The sequence below is a fragment of the Penicillium citrinum genome, assembly GCF_028827155.1.
Source record: "Penicillium citrinum strain IBT 23319 chromosome Unknown utg000005l:1.0-1900146.0:1.0-1900348.0, whole genome shotgun sequence".
NCBI classification, from domain to species: domain Eukaryota; kingdom Fungi; phylum Ascomycota; class Eurotiomycetes; order Eurotiales; family Aspergillaceae; genus Penicillium; species Penicillium citrinum.
Window position 1 is genome coordinate 1,789,977 of NW_026622690.1, and position 26,729 is coordinate 1,816,705.

Sequence of the window (26,729 nt, forward strand, 5' to 3'; positions counted from 1 at the left end):
AGAGCTGTAATAAGCTAGAGCCCAGCAAGATGATGACAAAAGCGACTCAATTGCCATCTCGTCGACACAGATGGGCTGTATATCGCTGCAATTGTAACCTCGCAAATGCATCCCGATGAATTGCCTTTTGCACTGAATGGCGGCCACATTGCTCGAATTTTCTTGTCGAGCAATAATAATGGGATATTCTCGGCCATCAAGGATTTGGTGGGACCAACTCGTGAAGCAGCATGGGCTTGGGTGACATTTTGCGATACAAAAATCTCAAAAGCTTTGCCGGCTTTATGCCAGTCATTCACGGCATTAGCATTCCTTCAAACTGCTGTGAAGTCTTTATTTTGAAGGGAAAAATCGAATTGAACACTGACATCTACTTTCAAAAATGGTGCTAGAAATAGAGCTGACCATGAGAAACGAAATGCACGATACAACACTCAGGACTGAATATTGCCAGATTACAATTTTGGGTTACTATCCTGTAGACGAATACTACATTTCGCTGTTAGTACTACACCGAAGTGAAAATATTGTGCATAGCCACCACGGGCATATGATATTGAGATAGTTACTAGTAAGCTGTATTTATATCCTAAGAAGACTTGGTCCCACCGCCACACCAGCACCGACCATCGCCATCGCGCTCGACCTGGACGACAATATCCATGTCCTGCTCGCGAAGGTAGTCCACTGTTCGCTGGCGGACGTCTTCAAGATCGGACCCTCGGGATGCAACGACGTGAATTACCCCGAAAACCTTTTGGTTCTTCCGTTCATGATCGTGATCATGATCGTGATCATGATGGGCATGGTCATGGCTGTGTGCATGGCTGTGACTGTGATTATGACCGTGCCCTTGATCATGCTGATGGGAATGATCCTGATGACTTTCGCAGCCCCCGGAGTGGTCATGGTCATGGCCATGAGAATGAGAATGGCTGGACGATGAGCCAGTATCGTCAAGCCAGAATTTTGGTACTGTGTAGCTAACCACACCACGTAGAGTACTCACACCAGCCAAGGTCTCACGAACATTATACTCCGTGTCCGCAGGCAGTGTCAGCAATAGGGTTTTAGCGGTACTACTGACAAGAGGAACAGCAGAAGCGAAAATGAGGATGGCGATAAAACACGAGGCTAATGGGTCGTACCCAGACCAACCTGAGTAGTGTACCAGAATCGTCGATATCACCACAGCCACTGAGCCAAGTGTGTCGGCAAGAATGTGCAAGAATATGCCGTGCATGTTTTCATTGCCATGGGAGTGATCATGCCCATGGTCGTGACCGTGGTGGTGGTGACCGTGCTCGAAGCTGAAAATTCCAACCAAATTTACAAGCAAACCAGCAATACTGACAACCAACAGCTCACCAATGCGGTGCATTTCGCTTCCGGACGACAAGCGCTCTACCGCCTCGTAGATGATTTCAACACTGATGATCCTGTTGGGAATTAGCATTTGAGTCCTGTAGCCCGTCAGACGATTCTTACATCAGAAAAATTCCATTGGCAAATCCAGACAAAGTATCAACTTTGCCGTAGCCATATGGAAATCGAGCGTTAGGAGGCCATTTGCTCATCACGGCGGCACACAATCCCACAACCAGCGCAAGGCAGTCAAAGAACATATGAATACTGTCACTAAGCAATCCAAGGGAGCCAGTCATGAAACCATACGATAACTGGACGAGCATAAAGCTGAAGTTAAGACTGTAATATGTCAGAGGAATGTACACACACAGAGGAGGAAACTAGACCGAAACTCACCACATGAAGTAGAAAATACTTCGAGAGTCTTTCTCCTTGAGGATGCTATATAGTAGTGGATAGGTCTCGCTACGACGAAGAAGCCATTTTGTCACCACCGAGACCTCTGTAGATTCATGGGAGTGGTTATGATGATGATGGTGTGTATGACTGTGTGAATGGGCGTCTACACGCAATTTTTTATCGTCCATTCTGGCAGCAAAGAAGGAAACCAGAGCTAGAAGACAGCGCGCTGCATAGACCATCACAATATCATCACGAATATGCGGAGAACAAAGGAGACTTGCAGCTCCAGTGCTCACCGCAAGGCCAAATTTTTGCGACGACCGAAGACCGGCAGGCGATGAAACCATCAATGCGGCTGCAAGAAGCCCTGCCGGGACCAGGAGATAAAACGAGTCTGCTAAACTGAATGGTGACCCCCCCCAGATATTAACATGGTTAAAACCAGGAGAGAGCTTCCTGAAACCAGCGCGAGAGGCGCATCAGTCGTTATAACGACTGCCGATGGATTAGAGCCCGATGCTTGATCCTGTTTGGAGATAGAGTCGGCTACAAGGCCCGGTTCTTGGATGGGGCCCTGACGGCGCAGAACAGGGAATGGAGGGGAAATGACAAAAATAGATAGTAGCAGGGCCAGATAACCGGTCAATGGCCATGTACCCCAGGCGTTGTTCAGGCCAAGATAACTCAAGATGATAGCGGTTCCTAATACTGCAAGCGTGAAGATCTTCCGCCCGTAACGCTCGTGGGCTACCATGCGTGAATCAGAAGCTACAAGGCTAGGTAGGCCGGTAGCTGTCGCAAGAAGAAGGGCAAATGCGACCAAGAAACCTCCCACCTTCAATTCTGCGTAAATGGGTAATCCAATTGAGCAAATCTGGAGAAAGGCGGCCTGGGCGTTTTGCGCAGAGGGCGCGGGATATTTGGTGAGGGAGAAAGAACTCCCATTTTGATAATTTAAGCGGACTAGACGGCCAACTCCGAAGAGAAGCAGCGTGACAGCGGTCAATACGCAAGCTTTCTGACCCGCCTGTTCAATCCCCTTAAAAGTCGTGGCTGATGTTTTATCGGCAGCCAGTCCATCTGGCGCGCTTTTGCTTTGCTGCGTGCATATCCGTGGATACCAGGAGAGTGCTATCCAAGGCAATGCGATCAGAGCGCCGGCAAGTACTTCATGTCTGTAATGGGGTCAGTCACTACTTCAATGCCGAGTTTCGGTAAATCCACGCACACTTGACTGACGCTGCTCTCCAGCTTGTGTGCAGCAGCCTGGGGGTTTATTTCAGGAATGTGGGGTGTATCGTGATGTATTGACGTTATGCTGTGGCTATGAGCATGATGATGATGGACAGACGAATGCGAGTGTGAATGCGAATGCGGATGGACGTGGCCATTTGAGTGGCTATGAGTATGCGAATGATTGTGTTGAGACCAGGACTGTGTCGGAGCGTGTCCATATAGGTCATTTGCATTGGCATTGACGGTGTCGGCGTCGGTCACAACTGAGTCTGAAGATGGCGGCTTGGAGGCATTAGACAAATCGAGTGAGAGGGCGGTCGGTGGAGGTTGAGCATAACGAGATCTATTGTGTCCCCGACCCCGACTATGGCCATATGAGTGTCCATTGACCGGTGTGAAATTCCCATTCAGGGGCGGCAGCCCTGTCGACATTGTCGTAAAGAGGGGAGGTATATCGCAGATGGAATAGGAGACGGCCGATCAGGGGAGGAGAGGGGGTACCCGCAAAGCTCAGATTGTGGGGGTGAAGATTGAAGATGCAAACCGCATGGCGTGTAGTCAATGAGGAAGAAGAAGAAGAAGAAGAAGAAGAGTAAAGCACGTGAAGTCCTCAACTTTTGGAGAAGTCGCAGATCGATCTGAAGAAGGCGCGACCTTGGGGGGGTAGACACGTGATCTTATCGCGATAACCCCGTACTTTCCTAAAAAGGAACACCGACTCGCATCTGTCCACGACGCAACAACACAACAGCACATCTTCCCTCCGTCAACGCTCTCACAACTCTGTGAAGTGGATGAGCTCGATGAATTGGAGCTGGATTAGGCGCAGATAGGTGTCGAATGCGCCTCAATTGCAGAAGATCAGCAGCTACACACTAGTCACCATGATCGAATCGCTCATTACCATCGCATTCTGCCTGTCAACTGCCCTGACAATAGTCATTTTGCTTCTTCCGTCGCAGTATAAGCCGACGTCTGACTCAAAGTCAAAGCATACCGTGCAAATCCTTGTTCTAGGGGACATTGGACGAAGTCCGCGCATGCAATACCATGCATTGAGTATTGCGAAGAATGGTGGACGGGTGGTGATTATCGGTTATAGAGGTGAGCTTGGAGAGTACCCTCTCTATAGCAGTACTACAACGTATAACAGCAAGGCTGACATTTGTATCCAATTTTCTCCAAAATTTAGAGTCTGACCCTCATCCTGAAATTGAATCGCATCCAAATATTTCGATTGTCCCTCTGTCCCCTCACCCCGTATGTCTCCAAACGAGCAACAAGCTCTTGTTTACCATCTACGGCCCACTGAAGGTGCTTTTCCAAATGATATCTCTTTGGAAATGCCTGGCGTATTCTACTGCCCCAGCTCGATGGCTTCTCGTCCAGGTAGGTTGATCTTCAAGGAAACAACGATCCCAAACTATATCTGTGCTGTCTGAACATCCGCTGACCAGGAGTCTTCTAGAACCCGCCTTCAATTCCCACACTTGCAGTATCCTCCATATCTTGCTTCCTACGACAAACTCGCTTGGTGATTGATTGGCATAATTTTGGATATTCCATTCTAGCACTGAAGCTTGGTCCAGCTCACCCACTCGTTAAGCTATCAAATTGGTATGAGAAGAAATTCTGCAAAATGGCTTCGGCCCATCTATGCGTAACTGAAGCCATGCGATCAGTCCTCAAAAAGGATTTCCAACTTCAAGCGCCTATCCTACCACTGCATGATCGTCCAGCGAGCCACTTCCAATTCATTGCTGATTCGAAAGCTCGTGACGAGTTCCTTGCCTCCATACCCGAGACAAAAGATGTGCGTTCCTTGCTAGACACTGGGAAACTCCGAGTCCTTGTCAGCTCCACTTCCTGGACACCGGACGAAGATTTCTCGATCCTCATAGATGCTTTGCTGCAATACTCGGAACAGGCTCTCACTCTGCCATATCTGCCACATATTCTTGCCATAATTACTGGGAAGGGCCCACAAAAGCAGATGTATCTGGAGAAGATTGCAGCTCTTGAGACTTCCGGCAAGCTTCACAAGGTGACTATCCGTACAGCATGGTTGACAGTTTCCGATTATGCTCGTCTGCTTGCATCAGCATCCCTAGGGGTCAGTCTGCATACAAGCAGTAGTGGCGTAGATCTCCCAATGAAAGTTGTCGACATGTTCGGTGCTGGTCTACCGGTTGTCGGGTGGAGTCAATTTGAGGCATGGCCTGAGTTGGTGACTGAAGGCGTGAATGGAATGGGATTTGGTAGCGCAACTGAATTAATGGAGCGGTTGGTAGACTTATTCGGTGATGATCAAAAACTGGCCAAGCTTCGAGGAGGTGCTCAGAAAGAAAGCCTTCGCCGATGGGACGATGAATGGAACCCAATTGCCGGGACATTATTTGGCCTGACCTAGCAAAAGCTCAATTCAGCAAATAGATTTCCCATTCCGCCAAGGCAGCATCTTCTTACAATTACTGCTTCCCATACATATCTCGTACGATCTTCAGATGGTTTGGTCGTGGCAACATTGGCTACTGCTTCAGGTAGGTTCCTTTAAACTTGGAGTTGCAGTAGAGACAAGTATCGAATGCCGTGGCAATGCTCATGAAGACCGGACTTGGTGGTTCCTCGCGTAGACGTGCCACCAATTCTTCGTCAACGAACTCCGTCTGGCAGATAGAGCAGTATTTAGATATACCAGGCTCTTGGATTGCCTGAAAGGTAAGTCCACAACGTGCTTCCGAAGGGTTAGCTCAACGTAAATAAGTTCTTGGGGTGTACTTCACATACTGAAAAGATGCCCACTCTCACATTGCGCTTCCGTAGAGGAGACCCAAGGGATTCCAGCATCGCAGATATCACACTTCTCAAACAAATAGCTCCCCGGTTGATCGAACTGATCCAGTGATTTGCTCACTATTTCAGAAGCTTGGTTGGCGCATTTCGATATCTCTTCGCTCAAATCGGCACCTGACTTGATTGACAATCGCTCGAGAGCCTTTTGCGCTAGATCATGAGTTGAGGTAAGGGTCTTATCGACGATACTGCAGCATGCTGCTGCATAAATTAGACTTTGATCCTCTTGTGTTAGCTCATCCTCCTTGTCGCACTGCGAAAGCGAGAAAGTAATGGCTTTCTGTTTGCCACTGCCTGCCATCTGTATACTTTTATCTGGATTCGGTGCAAAAAGTGAACCGGAATCCGAAACCTGGCCAGAGTCTTCGATCGCAAAGCCCACAACCGCTCTCTCATCAGATGCGACTTTATACTGAATCATATTTGTTGGATGACGAGTGACAAGCACGGCCATGGTCCCACGGTGAGAAGCTAGGCCCCAAATTCGAACTCCGACATGTCCCCGCAAGTCACGATCTAGATCATACTGTTCACGAACGTTTTTGATCGTCTTAGTCCACTGTGGGAGGCTCAGCCCATTGGAACCAGGATTTTCAATTCCCATGATGGTTCCTAGGGCGGCCGAAGTGCCCAAGTGGAGAGTGCAGGAATCATTTTGCTCATCAGTCAAAACGGCCATGGCTGGGAATCATTAGCATTCATTGTTAATTGCCATCAACTAGGTTTTCAGAACGTACCTGAAATAGGTTCCATGTCGCTGCGAGGCTCGCCGTCTTCAATAGGGAATGAAGAGTTCGGGACTGTCCAGACCTCGACTTCTTCTGTACTATTTTCATTGTTTTGGTATAAAAAGCGGGACATTGATATCGTGAGAAATCCGGACGCGATTCCAGACACCAGCGCCACCCTCGAAGAATTGCTCTAGAATCAAGTCAGCGACTTTGGCTTTTTGGGAGGCATGGAAGCATTAGGATAATATAATAGGACAAGACGCACCGAATGAATCCACCTGAGTGGGCCTTCAACCTGGCAATGTGCCCATTTTGGTGAAAAACGAGACAAGGGATGATGTACAAATTCAGCAGCAACTTGGTATTGCGGAGAACCTAAGCCATCCATCACCTTTCTCAATGTGGCGGTTATCTTTAGGAAATATAATTGTTTTGCATATGCAGCGGCAAGCACTGATGTGGCAGAGTGAACTCCCTCTTCTTCGGTGTTTTGCGCAAATGTCCAAGGTCCAGTCGAGAGTGATAAGATACGAGCCTTCAGCTGAAGTGTCTTTTGAAGAATGGACCCTGGCGAAGCATTGGGAGTGGTATTCTCCTGGCTCAGTTGAAGATTGCACAATTTCTCAGCACGATAAGATCGAACTGGTGATGGTAAATTTGGAAGTCTGCGAATTTGCAGCAGAATGAGCTCATTGGCATCATTCGCAACAGCCATTAGGTGAATACCCCATCGGCTTTCGGGTTCTAGCACCTGATCAGAATATTCGGGCTGTTGAGGAATCTTCAAAGGCGAACACCAATTGAATGACCGAATATTTGCTTTTCGAAGTGGTTCTCCAGTCAGCATACCAGGTGTTGAGGGATTGGGATGAAGTGCATGATTGACAATCGCGACCCTGGTCCATATCGCTTTGGGGCCGATGGGTTCCCATAAAGAGAGTACCAGGCCCGATGTCAAGACGGCCAGGACACTACGACGGAACCGAGCCAGGCCTACAGGAGACCATGCTAAGCCAACAACGGTACTTGTTGACTGCTCTGCGGCCAGTGAGAAATCATCTCGGTTTTGAGGAGAGATCGGTGGCCATTCAGCATTGGTGAAGGTGTTGACACGGATGCGAGTGATATCCCATGCATCTTTCCCTTGAGCATCTGGTCCTGTTCGTATAGTTTTCGGCGTCTTATTTTTTTTATTGTTAGAACAGACTATACGCGTAGGACAAGGTTATTGCACGCACTAAAATCTGGACATTCTCTCCTGCAGCCACGGCCAGCTCTCCGTCAGGTGACCAGGAGAGAGCTTCAAAGCATGATGGAAGTAGCTGTAGCTCAATAGGGGTGAGCATCTTGCAATATCCAATATCACAAGTCCCTAGTCAGCATGTTCGTTATTTGAAATGAAGAAAGCAAAGGTGTAAATGGATGGAATTGTTTGGTGATGGACCCGCGATGCTGGGGAGCTGTCCGAATCGGGACTAGCGCAATTCTTAACAGCGAAAGCATTCAGAAATGTTCAACATTCAACAATTGCAAAGAGAATACCTATTCTCTTTGCAAAGTAGGTACTTTTTAGATTTGGCAACATCATTATTGAAATTACTTCTAGTAATAAATTGAAGTATGGGTTCCAATTACGAACTTGAATGAGTGAGAAGGGTGGAAGAATCTCTCTAGTGCATAGTTTCAATTGGAAGAGTGGCATTTACGGACTGATTTATTTACTTCATGAAGTGGTATATAATCTGAGTGCCACCACGTTGACTGTTACTACCTAGTAACATGTATAGGTAAAAGAGTAGTTACTCGTACTAATTGAGCACCATATTTCCATTGTAACTTCATAGGTGAGCGCTGGTGTTAAAGGGTATCATTAAGACATTGTACATCGCTGGCAAATTAGTCGACGCGATCCAGCTTCTGCACGACCATGGCACTAGCAGCACCACCGCCGTTGCAGATAGCTGCCACACCGTACTCGCCGGGCTGCAGTTGATGGAGCAGAGTGACGAGGATACGAGAGCCAGAGCTTCCGAGAGCATGGCCCAAGGAGATGGCACCGCCGAGCATGTTCACATTGGCATTCTGGAGACCGAGGATCTATAGGGGATATGCATTAGCCATGATCTGCAAATGACTAGAAGAATAGCCAACCAAGTAAGTCAAAGATGATTAGCTTACCTTCTCATTGGCTTTGATGACAGCGGCGAAAGCCTCGTTGAACTCCCACACGGCAACTTGATCCTTGGTGATACCGGCCCGCTCCAACGCGATGGGGACAGCCTTGGCTGGGGCGACGGGGAAGTCAACAGGATCGATGGCGGCATCAGCTGTAGAGACAATGCGAGCCAGTGCTCGGCCACCAGTGCCAAATTCGCGCGCAATTTCCTTGTTAGCAAGGACCAGCGCTGATGCGCCGTCGTTCATGGTCGAGGCATTTCCCGCAGTAACGGTACCCGTACCATCGCGCAGGAAAGCGGGCTTCAAGGTGGTCAGCTTGTCGGCCCGGAGGTTCTCAAAGCCTTCATCGCGTTCAATGACGGTGTCACCCTTCTTTCCCTTGACAGTAACAGGAGCAATTTCATCGGCGAACTTATTCTCCTTCCAAGCTGCCTGGGCACGTTCGTAGGAACGGATAGCGTATTGATCCTGATCCTCGCGCGAGACTTCGTATTTTTTTGCGGTCTGCTCGGCGCAGATTCCCATGTGGAATTGATTATACACATCCCAGAGGCCATCCTTGATCAGGCCATCCTCCAGCTTAATCTCACCAAAGGGGGGCAGCTGACTTGATCGGGGCATGTAGTAGGGCACACGGGTCATATTCTCCATACCACCAGCAACCTGGGCCTCAGCCAGACCTAATTGGATATTCTGGGCTGCCAACGCAACTGCTTTCAGGCCTGATGCGCACACCTTGTTAACGGTCATGGCCTCCACCGTTGAAGGCAAACCCGCGAAGATAGATGCCTGACGAGCAGGAGCTTGGCCAACTGAACCCTGAAGCACATTTCCCATATATACATCCGTGATCTTATCCACAGGGACGTTGCTCTTGCTGAGAGCGGACTTGATGGCGACCGCTCCGAGTTGGGGTGCGGAAACGGAAGCAAATGAACCATTGAACTAATTCCGATTGATGAGCGACTATCACTTATCGCATAGAAAGATTGAGGAGCCGCAAAAGACACCATAACTCTTCACTCACCTTAGTAGTTGGTGTACGAGCAGCACTGAGAATGTACGCTTCTTGGATTTCCTTGAATGACGGGCGAGCGGAGCTAAACTGCCTCTGACCGCGGAATGCGGGGAGAGCAGACCGTACTGAGAGACGTGTAGACATTCTGGGGGCAGTAATCATGGTGAATATGAATGAAATGAAGATGCACAGAACTAAGCAAAAGGTATTGCCTCGAATGAGATCAACAATGGACAAGAAAGAAGAGGAAGAGGAAGAATGTAGGAAGAACAACTACAAATCGCCCTTGGTCAAGCGCGGTTAACTGCGGCTGGGCGGGTCTGCCGCTTTCCGCCAGACCTCGGCATCCCGCAAATCACATGACATGACATAATGCAATACTAGTGCCTTAACACTCAGGCACGAACGTAATTTCATGTCATGACTAAGCAATCGGCGGGCCCCTCCTCAATTAAGTCGACCTCGACGCTCTTCATTGCTTCTTCTTCTTCTTGGATGTTCATCCCTCACTGTTGCATCTTCCATTCTTCATAGACTTGCAGAAAAGACCTTTTGGATTGATACCAGCTTCCGATCCAGACGGATTTATCATAATGTCGACATCTGCTCGCCGTCGTCTCATGCGGGACTTCAAGGTATGTCATTGTTCTAGCCAGCGTCAACTGGGCAATGAAGACAATGGGCCATCCCTCTCAATCACGAACCCTGGCTGTGCTTTCAGTAAGAAGATGCATGAGCTTTACTCTGGGGCGTATTGTTCCGTCCATGTTCTTCTTGCCTTGGCTTGGTGTTTCCAGAATCTCTCCATTACCCAGCGAAGTTGCCCCCCCCTCCTCCCCACGCTAACATTTTCCCGTTTCTGTGACTCTAGCGCATGCAAACCGATCCCCCAGCTGGTGTTTCTGCCTCTCCCGTCGCTGATAATGTGATGACATGGTATGAGAATACCCTGAAGAATATTCTGGAAGAGGTCTGTTTAAAAAAACTCACACCTCTCTAGGAATGCGGTTATCATTGGCCCCGCCGATACACCCTTTGAGGATGGAACCTTTCGCCTGGTGATGAATTTCGAGGAACAATACCCCAATAAGCCCCCCCGGCGTGAAATTCATCAGTCAAATGTTCCATCCCAATGTCTACGGGACTGGTGAACTTTGTCTTGATATTCTTCAAAACCGATGGAGCCCGACGTATGATGTTGCGGCGATCTTGACGAGTATTCAGAGGTAAGATCAGTTGACCACTTTACGTGCCCGCCATACCTAGTATATGCTAACAACTCTTCTTTTCTAGTCTATTGAATGACCCCAACACCTCCTCCCCAGCCAACGTCGAAGCATCCAACCTCTACAAGGATAACCGGAAGGAGTACATTAAACGAGTCCGCGAGACTGTGGAAAAGAGCTGGGAAGACTAAAGAGGAGAAATACTGAAGTGTGACCTGGAGCATATTTTCATTTTTCTTCTCATCTCGAATGTTTCCACCTCATCTTGGTGCTTTCTTTTGTCGAAATATTGGGGATTGAAACTAGTTGGGAGAAAGCGAATAATGAATGATACCAGAGTCGAGCAACGGCGCAAACTGGCCGTTTGATCTGCACAGCGTGGGGTTTGGGCGCCTGGTTTCACTTGACTTTTGTCATGTCATGTTATGTTATGTTATGTTATTTTTTTTCATCCATTCGATTCCATTTGACTTCATTATGTCTCTTTATCATTTTGTTGATTGTCCTGGATGAGTCTATAGTTATTTGTGCATTGTGACTCCATTCTGACCCATCCATAGCTTTTTGCATAGCCTCAATTAATACGTTGACTTTTATGAACAAATATAATTTATAATATAATATAATTATAATATAATATACTATAATATAATTATACTCTGCTTGAATGTAGAAATAAAGTTGCTGCAGTCTGCAAGTCCAAAAAAGAAGCGGTCGGCCAAGAAGATTCGCCCAAACGGGCGATCCGTCAACAATTGGGAAATCCTCCACTTTTTCGACCTTCTCTCCCTTTCTCTTTCTCCCTCTTCATCTTCTTCTTCCGCCTTGACGACTACCTTCAGGGGATCCAGGCTGATTTGATTTGATTTCTTTTCTTTTCGAGTTAGACTTCCCTTTTCTTTTCAGTTGAATTTCTGTGCGTTCTTGGTGCAGTTCACGTGGTGGTTACACCCCTATTTCCTTGGTTTCCAGACAAATCCCCGGTACTTCTTCAGCTCTCCGGGATTTGTCTGCCCCTCCTTAGGGCTGAAGTGTCCTTTGTTATTTTTTAACCCCCCCTTTGTTCTTTGTTTGTGAATACGTGTGAGAGGGAAAATACTATCGGAAAAAAATCGCAAATATGGCGTAAGTATTTACTTCAAATTCTGATCAAATGGACCCGTCTCTGACTCGGTCTTTTTTAGGTCTGCGGGGTCCAACACCATCAAGGGTACGCACACAACACATGGAAGATGCAGTGGAGTAAATAACAATGCTAACCCCCCCAACGCGTCTAGTTGTTGCCCGATTTCGTCCTCAGAATAAAGTTGAATTATCTTCGGGAGGTCAGCCAATCGTTGCTTTTGAAGGGGAGGAATCATGTAAAATCACGGTGAGTGACCGGCAACCCATAAACAATGGGCGAGAGCTTAACTGACAGGGAGGGTGGATTTTGTGATACCAGTCCCAAGAAGGATCGGGGGATTTCACCTTTGATCGGGTGTTTCCTATGGATTCAGCTCAAGCCGACATTTTCGATTTCTCGATCCGACCAACTGTCGATGATATATTGAATGGATACAATGGAACGGTTTTCGCCTATGGTCAGACGGGTGCAGGAAAGTCGTATACGATGATGGGATCCGATATTGATGACGATATGGGAAAGGGTATTATTCCACGAATTGTCGAGCAAATCTTCGCCAGTATTTTGACAAGTCCGAGCAATATCGAGTACACGGTACGGGTCAGCTACATGGAAATTTATATGGAACGCATTCGAGATCTGTTGATGCCAACAAACGACAACCTCCCCGTCCACGAGGAAAAGAACCGCGGTGTCTATGTGAAAGGATTGCTGGAAATTTACGTGTCGAGTGTGCAAGAAGTTTACGAGGTTATGCGCCGTGGTGGTAATGCTCGAGCTGTGGCCGCGACAAACATGAATCAGGAATCGTCTCGTTCGCACTCCATCTTCGTCATTACTGTCAGTCAGAAGAACGTCGAAACAGGTTCTGCCAAAAGTGGACAGCTGTTCCTCGTCGATTTGGCTGGTAGTGAAAAGGTTGGTAAGACAGGAGCCAGCGGTCAGACTCTTGAAGAAGCGAAGAAGATCAACAAAAGTTTGAGTGCTCTTGGAATGGTCATCAATGCGCTCACCGACGGAAAATCGACTCACATCCCATACCGTGATTCTAAACTCACTCGAATCTTGCAAGAATCTCTCGGTGGTAACTCTCGGACGACATTGATCATCAACTGCTCCCCCAGTAGCTATAACGATGCTGAGACGGTGTCCACTCTACGTTTTGGTTCGCGTGCTAAGGCAATCAAGAATAAGGCCAAGGTCAATGCTGAGTTGAGTCCGGCCGAGTTGAAATTACTTCTGCGCAAGGCCCAGAGTCAAGTCACCAACTTCGAAGCGTATATCTCAGCATTGGAAGGCGAAGTCACGACATGGCGCAACGGTGACAGTGTTCCTAAGGATCAATGGACCCCTGCACGCAGCAACGAGATTGTTAGCGCTGCCAAAGTGGAGGCTCGCGCTCCTCGACCTGGCACTCCATCTCGCCTCCAGGAAACTGCACGCGCGGAAACCCCACGACCTGATTCTCGACTTGGAGATCGTTCGAGCACGCCCAGCCTGGTGCTGGAGAAGGACGAGCGAGAGGAATTTCTTCGCCGGGAAAATGAACTGCAGGATCAGATTGCTGAGAGGGAAACACACATTGTCAATGTTGAACGCAGTCTCCGTGAGGCTAGAGATGAGCTCAAGTCAATCAAGGAGAACGCCGGTCGATCTGGCAAGGACAATGACCGCTTAAATACCGAGGTCAACGAGCTGCGCATGCAGCTAGAGAAGGTATCATACGAGGGCAAGGAAGCTGCTATTACTATGGATGGTCTGCGAGAAGCAAACGCTGAGTTGACCGGTGAGCTAGACGAGGTGAAGCAACAGCTTCTCGATGTCCGCATGAAGGCCAAGGAGACCACGGCCGCTATGGATGAGAAAGAAAAGAAGAAAGCCGAGAAGATGGCGAAGATGATGGCTGGATTCGACCTTGGGGACGATGTGTTCTCAACCAACGAGCGTAAATTGCAAGGCCTGATTTCGCGCGTTGATGCTTTGCACGAGGTCAGTGCAGCTGGTGAGACCATCGCTCCTGATGACGTCCTTGAGCTCCGGACCAGCCTCCTTGAGACACAAGGATTTATTCGTCAGGCCGAGTTGACGATGAATGATCGAGGAGAGTTCGGCGATCTGCAGGACAGTCGCCGTACAGAGCTTGAGAAGAAGTTGGAAGAGGTCCAGAAGGATTACGAGGATCTTCTGTCTCGCAATCTTGGCGAAGGAGATATAGAGGAGATCCGCGAGCGACTTGAAAAGTCCTTTATCAGCCGCAAGGACACCGAAGCTGCCGCCGTGGACGAGCTCCGTGCTGAAATCACCCGCAAGGACGAAGAAATGACCAAACTAAGACAAAACCTGGTTGACACTGAATCACGCACCTCGACTAACGGTGCTGCCAGCAAGACACTTCAGCAGCAGATCTCTGAATTCGATGCTATGAAGAAGTCCTTAATGCGTGACCTGCAAAATCGTTGTGAACGTGTCGTCGAGCTCGAAATCTCGCTGGATGATGCGCGGGAACAGTACAACAATGTGCTCCGGTCTTCAAACAACCGCGCCCAACAGAAGAAGATGGCGTTCTTGGAACGTAACCTAGAGCAACTGACCCATGTTCAACGGCAATTAGTCGAGCAAAACAGCAGCTTGAAGAAGGAGGTTGCCATTGCTGAACGCAAACTGATTGCGCGAAATGAACGCATTGCTAGTCTCGAGAGCTTGCTCCAGGAGAGCCAAGAGAAGTTGACACAAGCCAACCACCGGTATGTTCCTTTTGTTCCTGTTAATAGTTGCTTCAAAGATACTAATCCTCTTCACAGATTCGAAGCTCAACTTACTGCTGTGAAAGAGCGCCTGGAAGCTGCCAAGCAAGGTTCCACCCGTGGTCTACCCACGATGGATAGCAATGGGAGTTTCAGCTTTGGAGGATCCCGTATCGCGAAACCGTTACGTGGAGGTGGGGGCTCGGATGGGCCGCCGGCGAACGCGAACGTCGCGGGTGTTCAATCGCAGGAGGCGACTGGCAAGCGTACGAGCTGGTTCTTTGACCGCAAGTGATCCAGTCACGCCCTCGGAAGAGTGCTCATCATTTGCAATGCTACTTTTAAAGCTTGATGGCTGCATTCCGTGCACTCCGGATATCTTTCAATTTGTCCTTTTGACCCTGGCCTTTGGCTGACATTGCTCATCCCTTAACGTCGTCCCACGAGTCTCATCTTCTTTCTTGTTTCTTTTCCTTTGTTCTTCACCCGCGTTCCTGGCTTGTCCTCAACGCCGGGACAGGCGGACTTGGCTCAGATTCCCGTCCTAGCTGACGTTTCTTCTTTGTCTTTTTTCTCCCGTCATATTTTGCTTCATTTTTCAGTACATTAGATCGCGCCCTGTCTGTCTGTCAGGGACTGAAGATCCATGAATCTTCCCGATACCCTTTGTACATCACACCCAGATAGAATGCAGGGAGCTGGTAAGTAGTCTACGATGGAGATGGATCAGTATGAAGCAGTTCGACTGTGTCGAGATGATGACGTGATATATACTACTATAAACTGCGATAGTTCCGGATTTTCATATTACTCTCATGCCAGTATTTAGTGGTAGATCTTCAGTTTCAAGTGATTCTAGGGCTGAACCCTGAATGCCGATTACTAGTCACTTGTTTTCGTATTACTAGTAATAGTCATCTAGAATAGAATGCTGTACATTATTTGGATTCGCTCGACAACATACTACTATGTTGTGGTAGTATATCCGGATTGACTGGGCAGTCGAGCAATATTCGATATTTACTTAGAGAAATATACCATGTTGAGAGAATGAAATGCGTACAAAAATTATAATAGTTAAATGTTGCTGCAGACATGAGCAGAGTATGATACTATACAAATTTTCATTCCTTTCTGTTTGATTTTTCTTTCCTCCTCCTCATCTTCTTATGCTTGCGTCTTTCTTCTCGAGAATGACTTCTTTCCCTATGCCTTTTTGAATATGTACGTCTTGAGAACGGCTCCTGTGATTGCTGCAATGCCTCTTCTCCCAGCTTCATGTCCGACTTGAGTCTGTCGCTGATTTGATGTTGATGCCCTGATTTTGATGTGAATTTTCGACGCCGACCAGAAAGAGATTTGGTCTTATCTGCGTCTCGCTTTTCCCGTTTCTTTTTCTGAGCAAGACAATGGGACATATGGGATTCTTGAGTCATGTCCTTGCCTAATGACTGCAAGTTGCGGCTTGTCTCTTGAGAAGCCAAATTGCCATCTAAAATCCATTGTTGAAGACGTCGAGGGAAGGTATCATAAGGTCTGAGAGAGATTCTCTTCCACAGGATGGTAATCTGCGGAATTTCGGTGATGGTTTTACCTTGCTGCATGATTGCGTTGATGAGGCTGATATCAAAACTTGCCTCGTAAAGATAGATGTGATTTGCGTCCTGTTCCCAATTGTGCAATAACAGGCGGGACTTTAATCATCAGTACATGAGGCCAAGACAGGTCATTCGGAGTAAGATCAAGACTCTACCGTTATGCTTTTACAAGAGGAATTATCCTGTTTGAGATGACAACGAGCTTCGGCTATTGCAAGTAACATGAACAGCAGATATGGATCTCGAGTCCAGGTATTTGTAGTCCATCTAGAACACCGTCTGGCGAAGTAACTGCCTTCCAATGAAGGACGACGACGTTTAAAGCTCGTTTTTCGTTCTCGAAGGTCCCTTAGTTCTTCGTAGTCTAGATAGCCTATGAATCGCGGTGGATCCTCCGCTGGGTTGCTCCGAATGTGTTCGCGGTGCATAAATATTGCATATTGTAAGATGTTACGTATTCTGATATTTTGGAAGTAGAATGGACGCCCGGGGCTATCAAAGTCCTTTGGATTAGTCGGTTCTATTCATTTAAGATTCACGCTGAACATAACTGGACAATAAGAATGCGGATGGAGAACAAATCCGTACCGGCGATCTGGGAAAGGTCCTTCTTCCCAAGGTCCTGCTGACGCTAAGATTTCAGTAAGACATTCCAGTCTTGTCATGGGGTTTGGATGTGTAGCGAGTAGTTCCGTGAGACCTGGTGAGACAGCTGTGACCAAGCGAGACCAAAGGGATGATGATGATGCATCTGTCCAACTGTCATTCGGAATATACTCATTGTATGCCGGATCAATATTTTCAAATTGACATCCGATTTTATGGAAACAAGCGTAGGTCCATCGAATGGGATCAATCCATAGCCCTATACGGGCGAGTTGATGGCTTAAGGGTTGAGGTTGGTGATCAGCCATATTTCAACAACAACAACAACGACGAAGTAGAATAGTATTTTTTGATTTTTTTTTTCGATGGAATTGTGGATGACCAAAAGGATATAAGACATTCAACTAAGCAGTCTCTTTCATGGTTGGGTCTTTGGTTTGTCTTTCTTCAGGCTTTTCTTTGTCAACCACTAGAGGAATAGCTATTGCACAGGCACTTCTACTACCAAACAGTGGCTAGAAAGAAAGAAAGAAAGAAAGAAAGAAAGAAAGAAAGAAAGAAAGAAAGAAAGAAAGAAAGAAAGAAAGAAAGAAAGAAAGAAAGAAAGAAAGAAAGAAAGAAAGAAAGAAAGAAAGGAAAATCAAAGTTAAAGGAAATAATTGATATGAAAGAGCAGCAAATCATTTGGATTGTGAAGAATATGAAGAATGATATCTCATTTCGGATATTCCTGATTAGTAGATGTACGTTTGAATTTGTTTCTTCACAGCTTTTGTATTCAGACATGCTCAATTTGAACATAGTGACAATGTTAATAATTACAGATTTTTGAAATTCACGACTGAATTCTAGGGGTACAGGCCTTCTGAGAGGCTCCAGAGAAGATCATAATAGAAAGCAGGATAATCTAGCCGTCATCAACTAGACTGACTCGCACTCCTTCCAGTCCCATAGTGGTTGCAATTCGATCCATCCAGTCTGTCGTTGGAGGCTGGCGCAAATCAGGTGTCACCTGAGACTCGATCATCAATCGAGATCGGTCAGAGGAACCTGGAGAGCCCGGAGGTGTGAGAGGACGTGCTCCATGATCATTGTTGATACCCATTCGATCCGAGACAATACGATTCTCAGCCTCGGCAGCGCTACGCTGAGAGGGGTCAAGGAGCATGATGAGATAATTCGACATCAGGATGGCAGATCGGATGCCTTTGATAGATAATGTGGTAAAGCCATCGAAGAAGTGATGAGGAATCGGCCCGATGAAATCAACACGCGGCTCACGGCCAGCTCGCAGCGTAGAGACCGACATGCTAAACTCAGTGTGAATACCACGCAATACGGCACGCATAGCCAGAATATCCCGCAGAAGGGCGAGCCGCTCTCGCTTTGAAGTGATTCCCTGCAGATCTTGAGTACGTTTCACCAAACCAGGTAGTTTGACAACTTCCCGAAACGCGCGCTCGGTGATGTCTGTATAAACGCAAGAGTCGGGCTGTTTCGCATTTTCAGCCGCGATAAGTTCATTCAATTCCTGCCATTCGGGTTCCTCTAGAAAACAAGCTTCGCCTGTGATCAGTGCTGCAGTGACTAATATATTTCGTATCGCTATGTACAGCGCGCATCCGAAACCCTGTAGATGCGCCTGGGGTCCGCGCAATCGCATCATTTCTCGGATACCCGAAACATGATGGATCCATCCATCTGGGGTGGTGCAGGCGTGCATCTCAAATATGGTTAGGGCTATGGCCGCCGAGAGTGCTTCATCGGATGTAGCGGTTGACTGGTCAGCCAACAGATTGGAAAGGCCACGGAGAGAACGGATGTAGAGTTCACGCCCGGCATCAACATATCGCGGATCTTTGTAAAGACTGCCAGTGTAGATAGTTGTTAAACTGCGAATGGCCCAGTCAAAAGGCGACTTGGTAATGCCACCCCTTCCATCCACATACTCGACCCAGTTGATAGGTACCCTAGTCTCGGTGGCTTTGAAGTAGCAGGGGAAAGCGGCCATGACAAAATTGATGTACAATTGCGTCTGTTGAGCACAGGCAGCTTTGGCAACCAGCGAGGGCGTCACTTTCTCATCGATAGACCAAATGGTAGCATGCCGTGCATCTGTACGACCTGGTCGCGTGGTGATCTGTTCCTGGCTACTGCTCGATCGAACGGTCGAGTTCGGGACAGATGATGTGGAGCGCGATCGGTCTGGCAGAGGAGAAAACTGGCGTTTGCGGGCTTTGGGGGGCCATTTCGCCCCCATAGATTGACAAGGCAGTTGAGCATCACGGCATTGCGAACAGGGAGAATGGCCATCGCACTGGGAGAGAGCGTTAGTCTAGGACAATCATTCAAGTACACGCAAGTACAGCAGATGGATATTCGGCAGTGGCGTTGAGTGAAGTCACACTATTCCACTGGGGTACACTAGCGTCATGCTTGTATCAAGCGGATGAGGGTCCACCTGTCAAGCTTCACTAAGGGAAAATCAAGTCTTTCCGCATGAGGATGAGGCTCAAGTGGTAGTCTCGGGTTAATCGAAGTGGGGAGTGTCCATGTTTGACGGCCAAGGGGAAAGAAAAGGGGGGGGGAGAGGCTGACTGAAGTGGAGAGAGAGGCGCATCGCAAACAGCGTCGGGGCGCTGGGAGCATACTGGGTCAAGGCATCAAGTAGAAAGTAGACGATAGCATTGAGGAATGAATTGTGTTGAAGGAAAATAGTGTAGGGTAGAAGTAGAAGTAGAAGTAGATGAAGTTCAAGAAGAAGGGAGAGTTGGGGGCGGTCAGCACATTAAAGGAACGAGATATAAAATATAAGATATACAGGATATAGAATAAGATAGGATATAGAATAGTGGATGAATAGATAATAGAATGAAATATAATAATAGGATACATTCATGATATGCACAAAACCGGCCCAGAAGAATTCACAAAATGCGCCGGACTCTCTCAAAGGTCCTCTTCAAAACTTCCATTCCAACTTATACCAGTCCATCATACAACGACAATGCACTGACAATAGTCTCGTCGCGTTTACTACCCTCCTTGAACTCTTCAATATCTAGACTACCATTCTCATCCTTGTCCATCATGCGGAAGATCTTGCGCACTCGCTTCTCGGGGGTGTCTTCGTCTTCAGGGAGTTTCACCATCGATCCAACCTATTCGGTATTATTACTTGAAATCAGAGTAGGGAAAGGAAAGGAAGAACTTACCATCTTGTAGATCGCCTCGACAATGGCCAGCATTTCGTCGTAAGTGATCTTGCCGTCACCGTCAATATCGTACAGTTGGAATGCCCAATCCAGTTTATCCTCCATCTTGCCGCGTGATGTCACTGACAAGGCGCAGATGAACTCCTTGAAATCAATCATCCCACTATTATCCGAATCGAAGACCCTAAACACATAATTTGCAAATGATGATGGATCGCCAAAGGGGAAAAATTGCCGGTAAATCTTCTGGAATTCTTCTTTTGTCAGGGTGCCACTGGGGCAGTCCTTGAGGAAGCCTGGTAGGTATAGTCAGCAGAGAACGCGGAGAAAAAGAGGGGGAGGGAGAGAGAGAGAGAGAGACAAGACATACCTTTATACCATTGTTGCAATTCCTTCTTGTCGAAATGAGTGGCTTTTTGCAACTCATCCAGTTGGGAGGGTGAGAGCTTCGACTGTCTATTGGCATGTTAGAACCACGAATCAAATACCCAGCAAACCCCATCTCCGGATAGAATGGCGGCGACGGCAGCACCAGCACCAGCATCAGCAGTGTCAAGCCAAGTAGACTGATAGAGAATGCTCCGGATGATTATATCCATTTCTCTACCATCATTTTATAGTGCGACACGATTGTACCTGAAATTCCGCCGTTCCGCCATACCAGCGCATCGGAGATGAGGGGGTCGCACTTACGACTTGCCCATGGTCAAACACCAGTAACCGAGATCAAAGATAGTCGACAGCACATGCAAAACAGTGGAATAATCGATTATTGTCTCTGCCTTCGTATTCTGCTTGTTGTTTATGCTTCCTTTGGTTTATTTTTGTTTGGTCCGGTCGAGGGAGAAAAGGAAGATGGAAGGACGCGGGGTAGAATCGGGGGGAAATGTGTGGCTGAGCTGTGGCGGAAGAGTCGGCCACACAGAGATTCGTTGAACGAAGGAGTTTGATAACAGAAGATCCTGAGAGCAAGCAAGGGACAGAGAAGACAGATGGACTGCTTGAATTTGAGCAAATGATCAAATTCGTGGAGGGGGGGGAAAGAAAGACAAAACTGCAAGGGGAAGAAGAGGAAGAAGCGGAGTGGCGAGGAAGTCCAGACCCTCCGAGGCTTGGCATCGGACATTATTGAGAATTTAAGCAGTATACTGTACAGTATGGACAAATCTAGATTGAGAAAGGGTACTTTTTGATTGAGAGGGCTTGATAGGAATGATCTAACTATTGAATTGAATTGATTGGAAACCCCGCGCTATAAAAATACAGTCGACCTAGTCCACCTTGATGGATCCGTAGATGCGGTGGATAAAGGCCCAGCTGGCGAAGAATCCAATTGAGCCTGCAATGGTCAATAGTTAGTAATGAGGTTAAATAAATATCGGACAAGGACTGAAGAAAAAAGAGCAACTGACCAGTGAGAATGAACACAACAAATCCGATAAGTGCCGAATATCCCACGTACAACACGGCACCAGTCAGACCGCCGAAGCTGACGCGTGTCGCCCAAAAGATGAGGGCATTGAGGAAAACATATCCACCGGTCATACCCGCTCCAGCAAAGGCGCGCCAATGCCACCGGTAATTCTCAGCGCAGAGCAAGAAGTAGACGAGGAGGATTGTCGTGGCCGCTGAGGTGATGATCATCAGTCCGTAGCATAGGAACAGGAAACCGAACATGTAATAGATCTTGTTGGTCCATAGCGAGGTCATGATGAAGTATAACTCGACAAAGATAGCACCAAATGGGAGAATTCCGGTCAAGAAAATAGATGGGATGGTGCGCAGGCTACCCGACATCAGAGGAACCTGGCGGGGAATCTGGTTTGTTTTGGTCGGGCCTTCCAGAGGCTATTGGAATAGAAATCAGCATGGTGGATAATGGTAGTTATAGAATCATTACGGGGAATGGACGATACATACCGCTTGTCGGAATCCAATCCAGCTACCGGCCACACTCAGCGGAACACTGATCACAAACCAGATCACGACCAATGCAAGCATCGTACCGAAGGGGACTGCGCCACTAGAGCCTTTAGCCCAGACAAATAGGTTGAGTAAGAAGAATACGCCAAAAATGAATCCAGGGATAAGCAGTGGAGTCAATATGATGTTACGCTTCCAAGCTTCACCACCAAAGGACTTGTACACGCGAGATGAGACATATCCGCCGATGGCGCCAAAGACAGCCGAGATTAGCAGAATGGCAGTAGCCAAAAATCCACGATTGGCCGGAGAGAGGAGACCCAGAAGGGCAAAAGCTATGTAAGGCGTTAGTAAAGGCATGGAGAAGGAGACGAGAGGTAGGTATGTTGGGATAGAATGGGACAAGTTTGGTATGACAGATGATAGCCACTTACCAACAGTCACACCAGTCATCATGAATAGTTGGGCACCGTTGCCCAGCATCACACTTAGCAACAGGGGAGATTTAGGACAGCGGAACACATCGCCGTGAACCAGCTTCCATCCAGAGTCCTCCTGGATGCCATCCTCGACTGCGGCGGAAGTTCCATCAAGATCGTCAAGACTGTATTCCAGGCGATTGTAGCGTGCAATGTCCTTTTTAAGAGCCCGGACCAGAATCATGCTGACCATACCGACAAGAAAAACGACGAAAACGGCAGAGTTGATGAGAGAGAACCAGTGAATCTTAGGGTCATAGACATGCAGATACTTGTCCCAACGAGTAGCCCAGGCGGTGTTACTCTCTCTCCAGATGACACTATAAGTCCAAGTCACTGGTGTATCCTCATCTTCACTGAGACTCAAAAATTGACCGCGAGTCCCGCAATTTGCTTCGCCATTTTCCGAAACGCCAGAATCACGGCGACTGTCAGGCTGGACGAGAACTCCGACAATTCGATATTTGTCCTTGCCGCCGAAGCCAACGCGGTGATAGTCGATGATAATATCAAAATGATTGTTGAGCAACGCATTTCCATTGTCATCCAAGCTACCCAGGGCAAATCCAGGGTTATAGAATTCAGTACCAGTGTTGCCATCTAGGTTCAGCTGGGCCGCGGGGAGTCCATCAATGAGCCAGTTGATGTTGTATCCTTGAGAAATTCGGCGATTGGTAAATTTGGCACTTCTATCGTCAAATGTGACTTGCTCGCACATGGCATTACACGTCTCATTTTGAGCCATGTGGACCTCGAGCGGGGAGGTATAGATTCGGTCTCCGAATAGAATGCTACCTAATGATTCTCTTACATCATGGTATCCATCCTTGGGCCGACAGAAATGGAACGCGGTATGATAGTATTCATAAGAGAAGACGGAGTGGAGCTGATCATCGTGCGATAGCCCGGGTGTTAGACTATTCACAAAGACCGGTACGGCCTGGCTTTTATCGTAGGAGGTCGGAGCAACGCCGGGAAGATAGAACGCAGCGGATAGTGAAGGGATCGTGAGAATTGCTGACGCGATCAGAGGGATTTTGTCGAGGAAGCGCATGGTGGGTGGGCGAAAGAGAGACTAGGGGCTGCTCAATTCAGCCTCATATGTTTTGATGAAGGAGACGAGATTCCCGAGGAATTGATTTATTTGTTTATTTGTTTTCCGAGTATGATTCTGATCTCTGAATATCCGATCAGATCATATCATTTAAATTCGCCACTGTCGATTAAAGCCAGTGTTTTTGCTCGTTGGGGGCTTTCACCAAGGAACACTTTGGATGTCTCCAAGCAAAAGAAGACAGGAGAGACTCGGCGGGAAATCCAATGACGAAGGGCCAGCTTGCTGGGAGTCACGTGATGGGGCTATATTGAAGTATCACGTGGAGATAAGATAGTTTGTCGCTGTATACAGTAGGCGGTGAGTAGTGGGAAAATTGAACTGTTCAAAAAATAATTTCCAAGCGGAAAGAAGTTTGACCTGCGAGAATTCATTTTTATATTCAACGATGGCTTCGACGGAGAATGCGCCAGCGCGCAGTGGGACATTATCTGCTCTCCTAGAGAACCTAAACTCATGTTTGTCTACTGCGGGTTCATCCCTGCCCGTTTCTCATAAAGATGCACCCTCCGATGTTTCGATTGAACCTGCCCAAGACGGCATCTCCCTCCTTGACGCCAAAAGCGAGATCCTTCTATCCTATCTTCACAACCTTGTTTTCTTGATCATTTTCCAATTGCGACAAGCGTCTTCCACTAAGAAGCCGGAGGCTGATGACAATTCTCTGAGTGATGAGGTGGTTAAAAAACTAGTCGAGCTTCGCGTCTTTCTGGACCGTGGTGTGCGTCCGCTGGAAGGAAGATTGAAATACCAGGTCGACAAAGTTATCAAGGCAGCGGAGGATGCAGAGCGCACGGAAAGTCCTACTAAGCCGAGCAAGTCGAAGAAGGCTGAAGGCTCAGGCAGCGAAGCTGAATCTTCGGAGGAGGCCAGTGATAGCGATGATAGTGATGAGGATGAGGAAGACTTGGATGAGATGGCTTTCCGACCCAATCTCGGTGCGTTTGCCAAGGCCAAGCCTGATGCGCAGCAACAACAGGCCAAATCTGCCAAATCCACCAAAGACACTCCGAGTGACGGAATCTACCGACCACCGAAGATTATGCCCACCGCACTCCCATCAACAGAGACAGAGCGTCGCGGGCGTCAAGATCGCAGACCCCAACGATCAAATGTCATCGACGAATTCGTTAGTGCCGAAATGTCGTCTGCTCCGATGGCCGAACCCAGTATTGGAAGCACCATTCTCGATGGAGGTCGCCAGATCAAATCTAAGAGAGACCGCGAGCGCGAGCAAGAGAGAACGACCTACGAAGAAACCAACTTCGTTCGTCTACCCAAGGAAACCAAAAAGGAGTTGGCCAAGCGACGGGGTGGTCATCGAGATTCTACATTTGGTGGGGATGAGTGGAGAGGTCTCACTGAAGGCGCCGACCGGATTGAGCGTCTTACTCGACGGGCTAAGAATGGCGGCGCTGCATTGGAGAAAAGCCGCAAAAGAAAAGCAAATGACCGCAGTGATGGCGCTGGAGTGGGTGATATGTTCGACAAGCGTCGCAAAAAGATTGATTCTTGGAAGCGATAGAAGCATGCTATTGTACATTCTTGTTTATTATGTATTGGGGGCTCATCGATGGAGTTGACATGGCATTCAAAATCATTCTCTTTGCTCTGGATATCCGCATACTCTGCACAGAATATAGTCCAAATTTCCCGATTCCTTATGCATTCAACTTATAGATTGATCCGTTTTTGCGCGCCGTTTGAAATTCATCGGCCCGGAGTAATCGGCTTGCCGAGATTCTCTATAGTTCGCAATTCCAATAGAGCTGATTCCATCAAAGAGTATAATACCCCCATCATACAAGTTTGATTATATGGAAATTCCAATCGCATTCACCTCAGCCCTACCTTTTGGCGTTTTGTCAATCATCGACCAATTCTATTCGATGGCATTGATCAATCAAAAACAGGGGGTTTCGGGTGTTCACATGTCAAACCCGGGAAGCATGGGATGATGTCATAGCAGCCAACTTGAATATCTTCCATGAATCTCCAACAAGTCGAAACTTGAAGTTGCAAACTACAAACTTCTCTCATTCTCATCATGGAGCATCCAGGTTTGTAACTATCGTGGGCTTGAAGATGAATCAAGCTCATTTCGCTAATCATTTTCGCCTATAGTGCAAGAAATCCCGACGGTCATTCAGCTTTTGACTCAATCAATCCCATCCTTACAAGAGACGACTCTCGAGCGGTACTTCACGCAAAATGCCTCGTTCGTCCATCCATTTTGTCGCGTTCCCAGTTTTGAGGGCAGTCGGTGGTGGGTGTTGAAGATCTTTCAATGGTACAAGGTTATGTCACCTCGAATTGAGATGGAGATTCATTCAATTGGTGTGTATCTTATTTTTTGTTCCCTGCGCGTCGCGCCACCCTCTGTTAATAGTGATCTAGCATTCGATGAGAAGAACCTGAAGCTTTATGTTCACATGTCGCAAATTTTCTCCATCTGGGTTGTCCCATTTCACGTTGCACCCGTGACATTAACAACTGTCCTGGACCTCACCACGGATGCCTCCCAGAGTAATGCGCCGACCAATGGTGATCGTACGCTATATTACATTTCCAAACAGGAAGATCTCTATCAAAGCTCTGAATTCGTCAAATTCGTGGTACCGCACGTTGGGCATTGGCTAGTCACCATCTGGCATCTGATTGCAACACTCTTCTGCGTATTGGGTGTGACACTCCTATGGCCAATGTTGTGGTTAGAGGAAAATGGATACCTTCCTGGCCGAGTTGCACAAGGAAATCTAGCCTATGACATCCAGAAGAAGATTCCGGAGATCAAGGATCAATAGTTGGAGAAATTCGTTAGTTATGATATTTAGGAGAGCTCTACAAGTTGCCTATAATAATTTCAAATGCCTCGAATTAATCGTAATTAATACCAATTCTCGACATTATTC

At 47.6% G+C, this 26,729-nt stretch overlaps 12 protein-coding genes across 12 annotated transcripts; 5 read left to right on the forward strand and 7 right to left on the reverse strand.

The window, feature by feature from the left end:
• Window positions 1-589: 589 nt before the first annotated feature.
• On the reverse strand, window positions 590-3,438 carry N7469_006502 (metal cation transporter MSC2; the record flags this gene model as incomplete). The annotated part of the gene is made up of 5 exons (XM_056645420.1): window positions 590-1,439; window positions 1,489-1,707; window positions 1,765-2,172; window positions 2,202-2,945; window positions 2,999-3,438. The coding sequence occupies 5 exons, from the start codon at window positions 3,436-3,438 to the stop codon at window positions 590-592; spliced, it is 2,661 nt and encodes an 886-aa protein (XP_056500658.1).
• A 452-nt stretch (window positions 3,439-3,890) lies between these two features.
• N7469_006503 (chitobiosyldiphosphodolichol beta-1,4 mannosyltransferase) lies at window positions 3,891-5,416 on the forward strand (the record flags this gene model as incomplete). Its single annotated transcript, XM_056645421.1, has 3 exons — window positions 3,891-4,110; window positions 4,199-4,395; window positions 4,475-5,416. 3 exons carry the CDS (start codon window positions 3,891-3,893, stop codon window positions 5,414-5,416), a joined length of 1,359 nt encoding a protein of 452 aa, XP_056500659.1.
• Window positions 5,417-5,534: 118 nt separating this feature from the next.
• On the reverse strand, window positions 5,535-7,936 carry N7469_006504 (uncharacterized protein; the record flags this gene model as incomplete). The annotated part of the gene is made up of 5 exons (XM_056645422.1): window positions 5,535-5,740; window positions 5,794-6,540; window positions 6,597-6,780; window positions 6,856-7,770; window positions 7,829-7,936. The coding sequence occupies 5 exons, from the start codon at window positions 7,934-7,936 to the stop codon at window positions 5,535-5,537; spliced, it is 2,160 nt and encodes a 719-aa protein (XP_056500660.1).
• A 550-nt stretch (window positions 7,937-8,486) lies between these two features.
• On the reverse strand, window positions 8,487-9,948 carry N7469_006505 (thiolase family protein; the record flags this gene model as incomplete). Its single annotated transcript, XM_056645423.1, has 3 exons — window positions 8,487-8,687; window positions 8,769-9,713; window positions 9,796-9,948. The coding sequence occupies 3 exons, from the start codon at window positions 9,946-9,948 to the stop codon at window positions 8,487-8,489; spliced, it is 1,299 nt and encodes a 432-aa protein (XP_056500661.1).
• A 387-nt stretch (window positions 9,949-10,335) lies between these two features.
• Window positions 10,336-11,203, forward strand: ubc2 (E2 ubiquitin-conjugating protein RAD6; the record flags this gene model as incomplete). Its single annotated transcript, XM_056645424.1, has 4 exons — window positions 10,336-10,421; window positions 10,658-10,722; window positions 10,787-10,933; window positions 11,080-11,203. The coding sequence occupies exons 1-4, from the start codon at window positions 10,380-10,382 to the stop codon at window positions 11,201-11,203; spliced, it is 378 nt and encodes a 125-aa protein (XP_056500662.1). The 5' UTR covers window positions 10,336-10,379.
• A 929-nt stretch (window positions 11,204-12,132) lies between these two features.
• On the forward strand, window positions 12,133-15,177 carry N7469_006507 (putative kinesin family protein (KinA); the record flags this gene model as incomplete). The annotated part of the gene is made up of 5 exons (XM_056645425.1): window positions 12,133-12,137; window positions 12,197-12,222; window positions 12,290-12,384; window positions 12,457-14,882; window positions 14,940-15,177. 5 exons carry the CDS (start codon window positions 12,133-12,135, stop codon window positions 15,175-15,177), a joined length of 2,790 nt encoding a protein of 929 aa, XP_056500663.1.
• Window positions 15,178-16,006: 829 nt separating this feature from the next.
• On the reverse strand, window positions 16,007-16,486 carry N7469_006508 (uncharacterized protein; the record flags this gene model as incomplete). The annotated part of the gene is made up of 1 exon (XM_056645426.1): window positions 16,007-16,486. The coding sequence occupies one exon, from the start codon at window positions 16,484-16,486 to the stop codon at window positions 16,007-16,009; it is 480 nt and encodes a 159-aa protein (XP_056500664.1).
• Window positions 16,487-17,993: 1,507 nt separating this feature from the next.
• On the reverse strand, window positions 17,994-19,346 carry N7469_006509 (uncharacterized protein; the record flags this gene model as incomplete). Its single annotated transcript, XM_056645427.1, has 1 exon — window positions 17,994-19,346. One exon carries the CDS (start codon window positions 19,344-19,346, stop codon window positions 17,994-17,996), a length of 1,353 nt encoding a protein of 450 aa, XP_056500665.1.
• Window positions 19,347-20,067: 721 nt separating this feature from the next.
• N7469_006510 (EF-hand domain-containing protein) lies at window positions 20,068-21,005 on the reverse strand (the record flags this gene model as incomplete). The annotated part of the gene is made up of 4 exons (XM_056645428.1): window positions 20,068-20,247; window positions 20,302-20,597; window positions 20,672-20,757; window positions 20,995-21,005. 4 exons carry the CDS (start codon window positions 21,003-21,005, stop codon window positions 20,068-20,070), a joined length of 573 nt encoding a protein of 190 aa, XP_056500666.1.
• Window positions 21,006-21,572: 567 nt separating this feature from the next.
• N7469_006511 (transmembrane 9 family protein) lies at window positions 21,573-23,757 on the reverse strand (the record flags this gene model as incomplete). Its single annotated transcript, XM_056645429.1, has 4 exons — window positions 21,573-21,640; window positions 21,714-22,149; window positions 22,222-22,559; window positions 22,659-23,757. The coding sequence occupies 4 exons, from the start codon at window positions 23,755-23,757 to the stop codon at window positions 21,573-21,575; spliced, it is 1,941 nt and encodes a 646-aa protein (XP_056500667.1).
• A 448-nt stretch (window positions 23,758-24,205) lies between these two features.
• lcp5 (small subunit rRNA maturation protein LCP5) lies at window positions 24,206-25,342 on the forward strand (the record flags this gene model as incomplete). Its single annotated transcript, XM_056645430.1, has 1 exon — window positions 24,206-25,342. One exon carries the CDS (start codon window positions 24,206-24,208, stop codon window positions 25,340-25,342), a length of 1,137 nt encoding a protein of 378 aa, XP_056500668.1.
• Window positions 25,343-25,864: 522 nt separating this feature from the next.
• N7469_006513 (uncharacterized protein) lies at window positions 25,865-26,621 on the forward strand (the record flags this gene model as incomplete). Its single annotated transcript, XM_056645431.1, has 2 exons — window positions 25,865-25,877; window positions 25,942-26,621. 2 exons carry the CDS (start codon window positions 25,865-25,867, stop codon window positions 26,619-26,621), a joined length of 693 nt encoding a protein of 230 aa, XP_056500669.1.
• Between the last annotated feature and the right edge of the window lie 108 nt (window positions 26,622-26,729).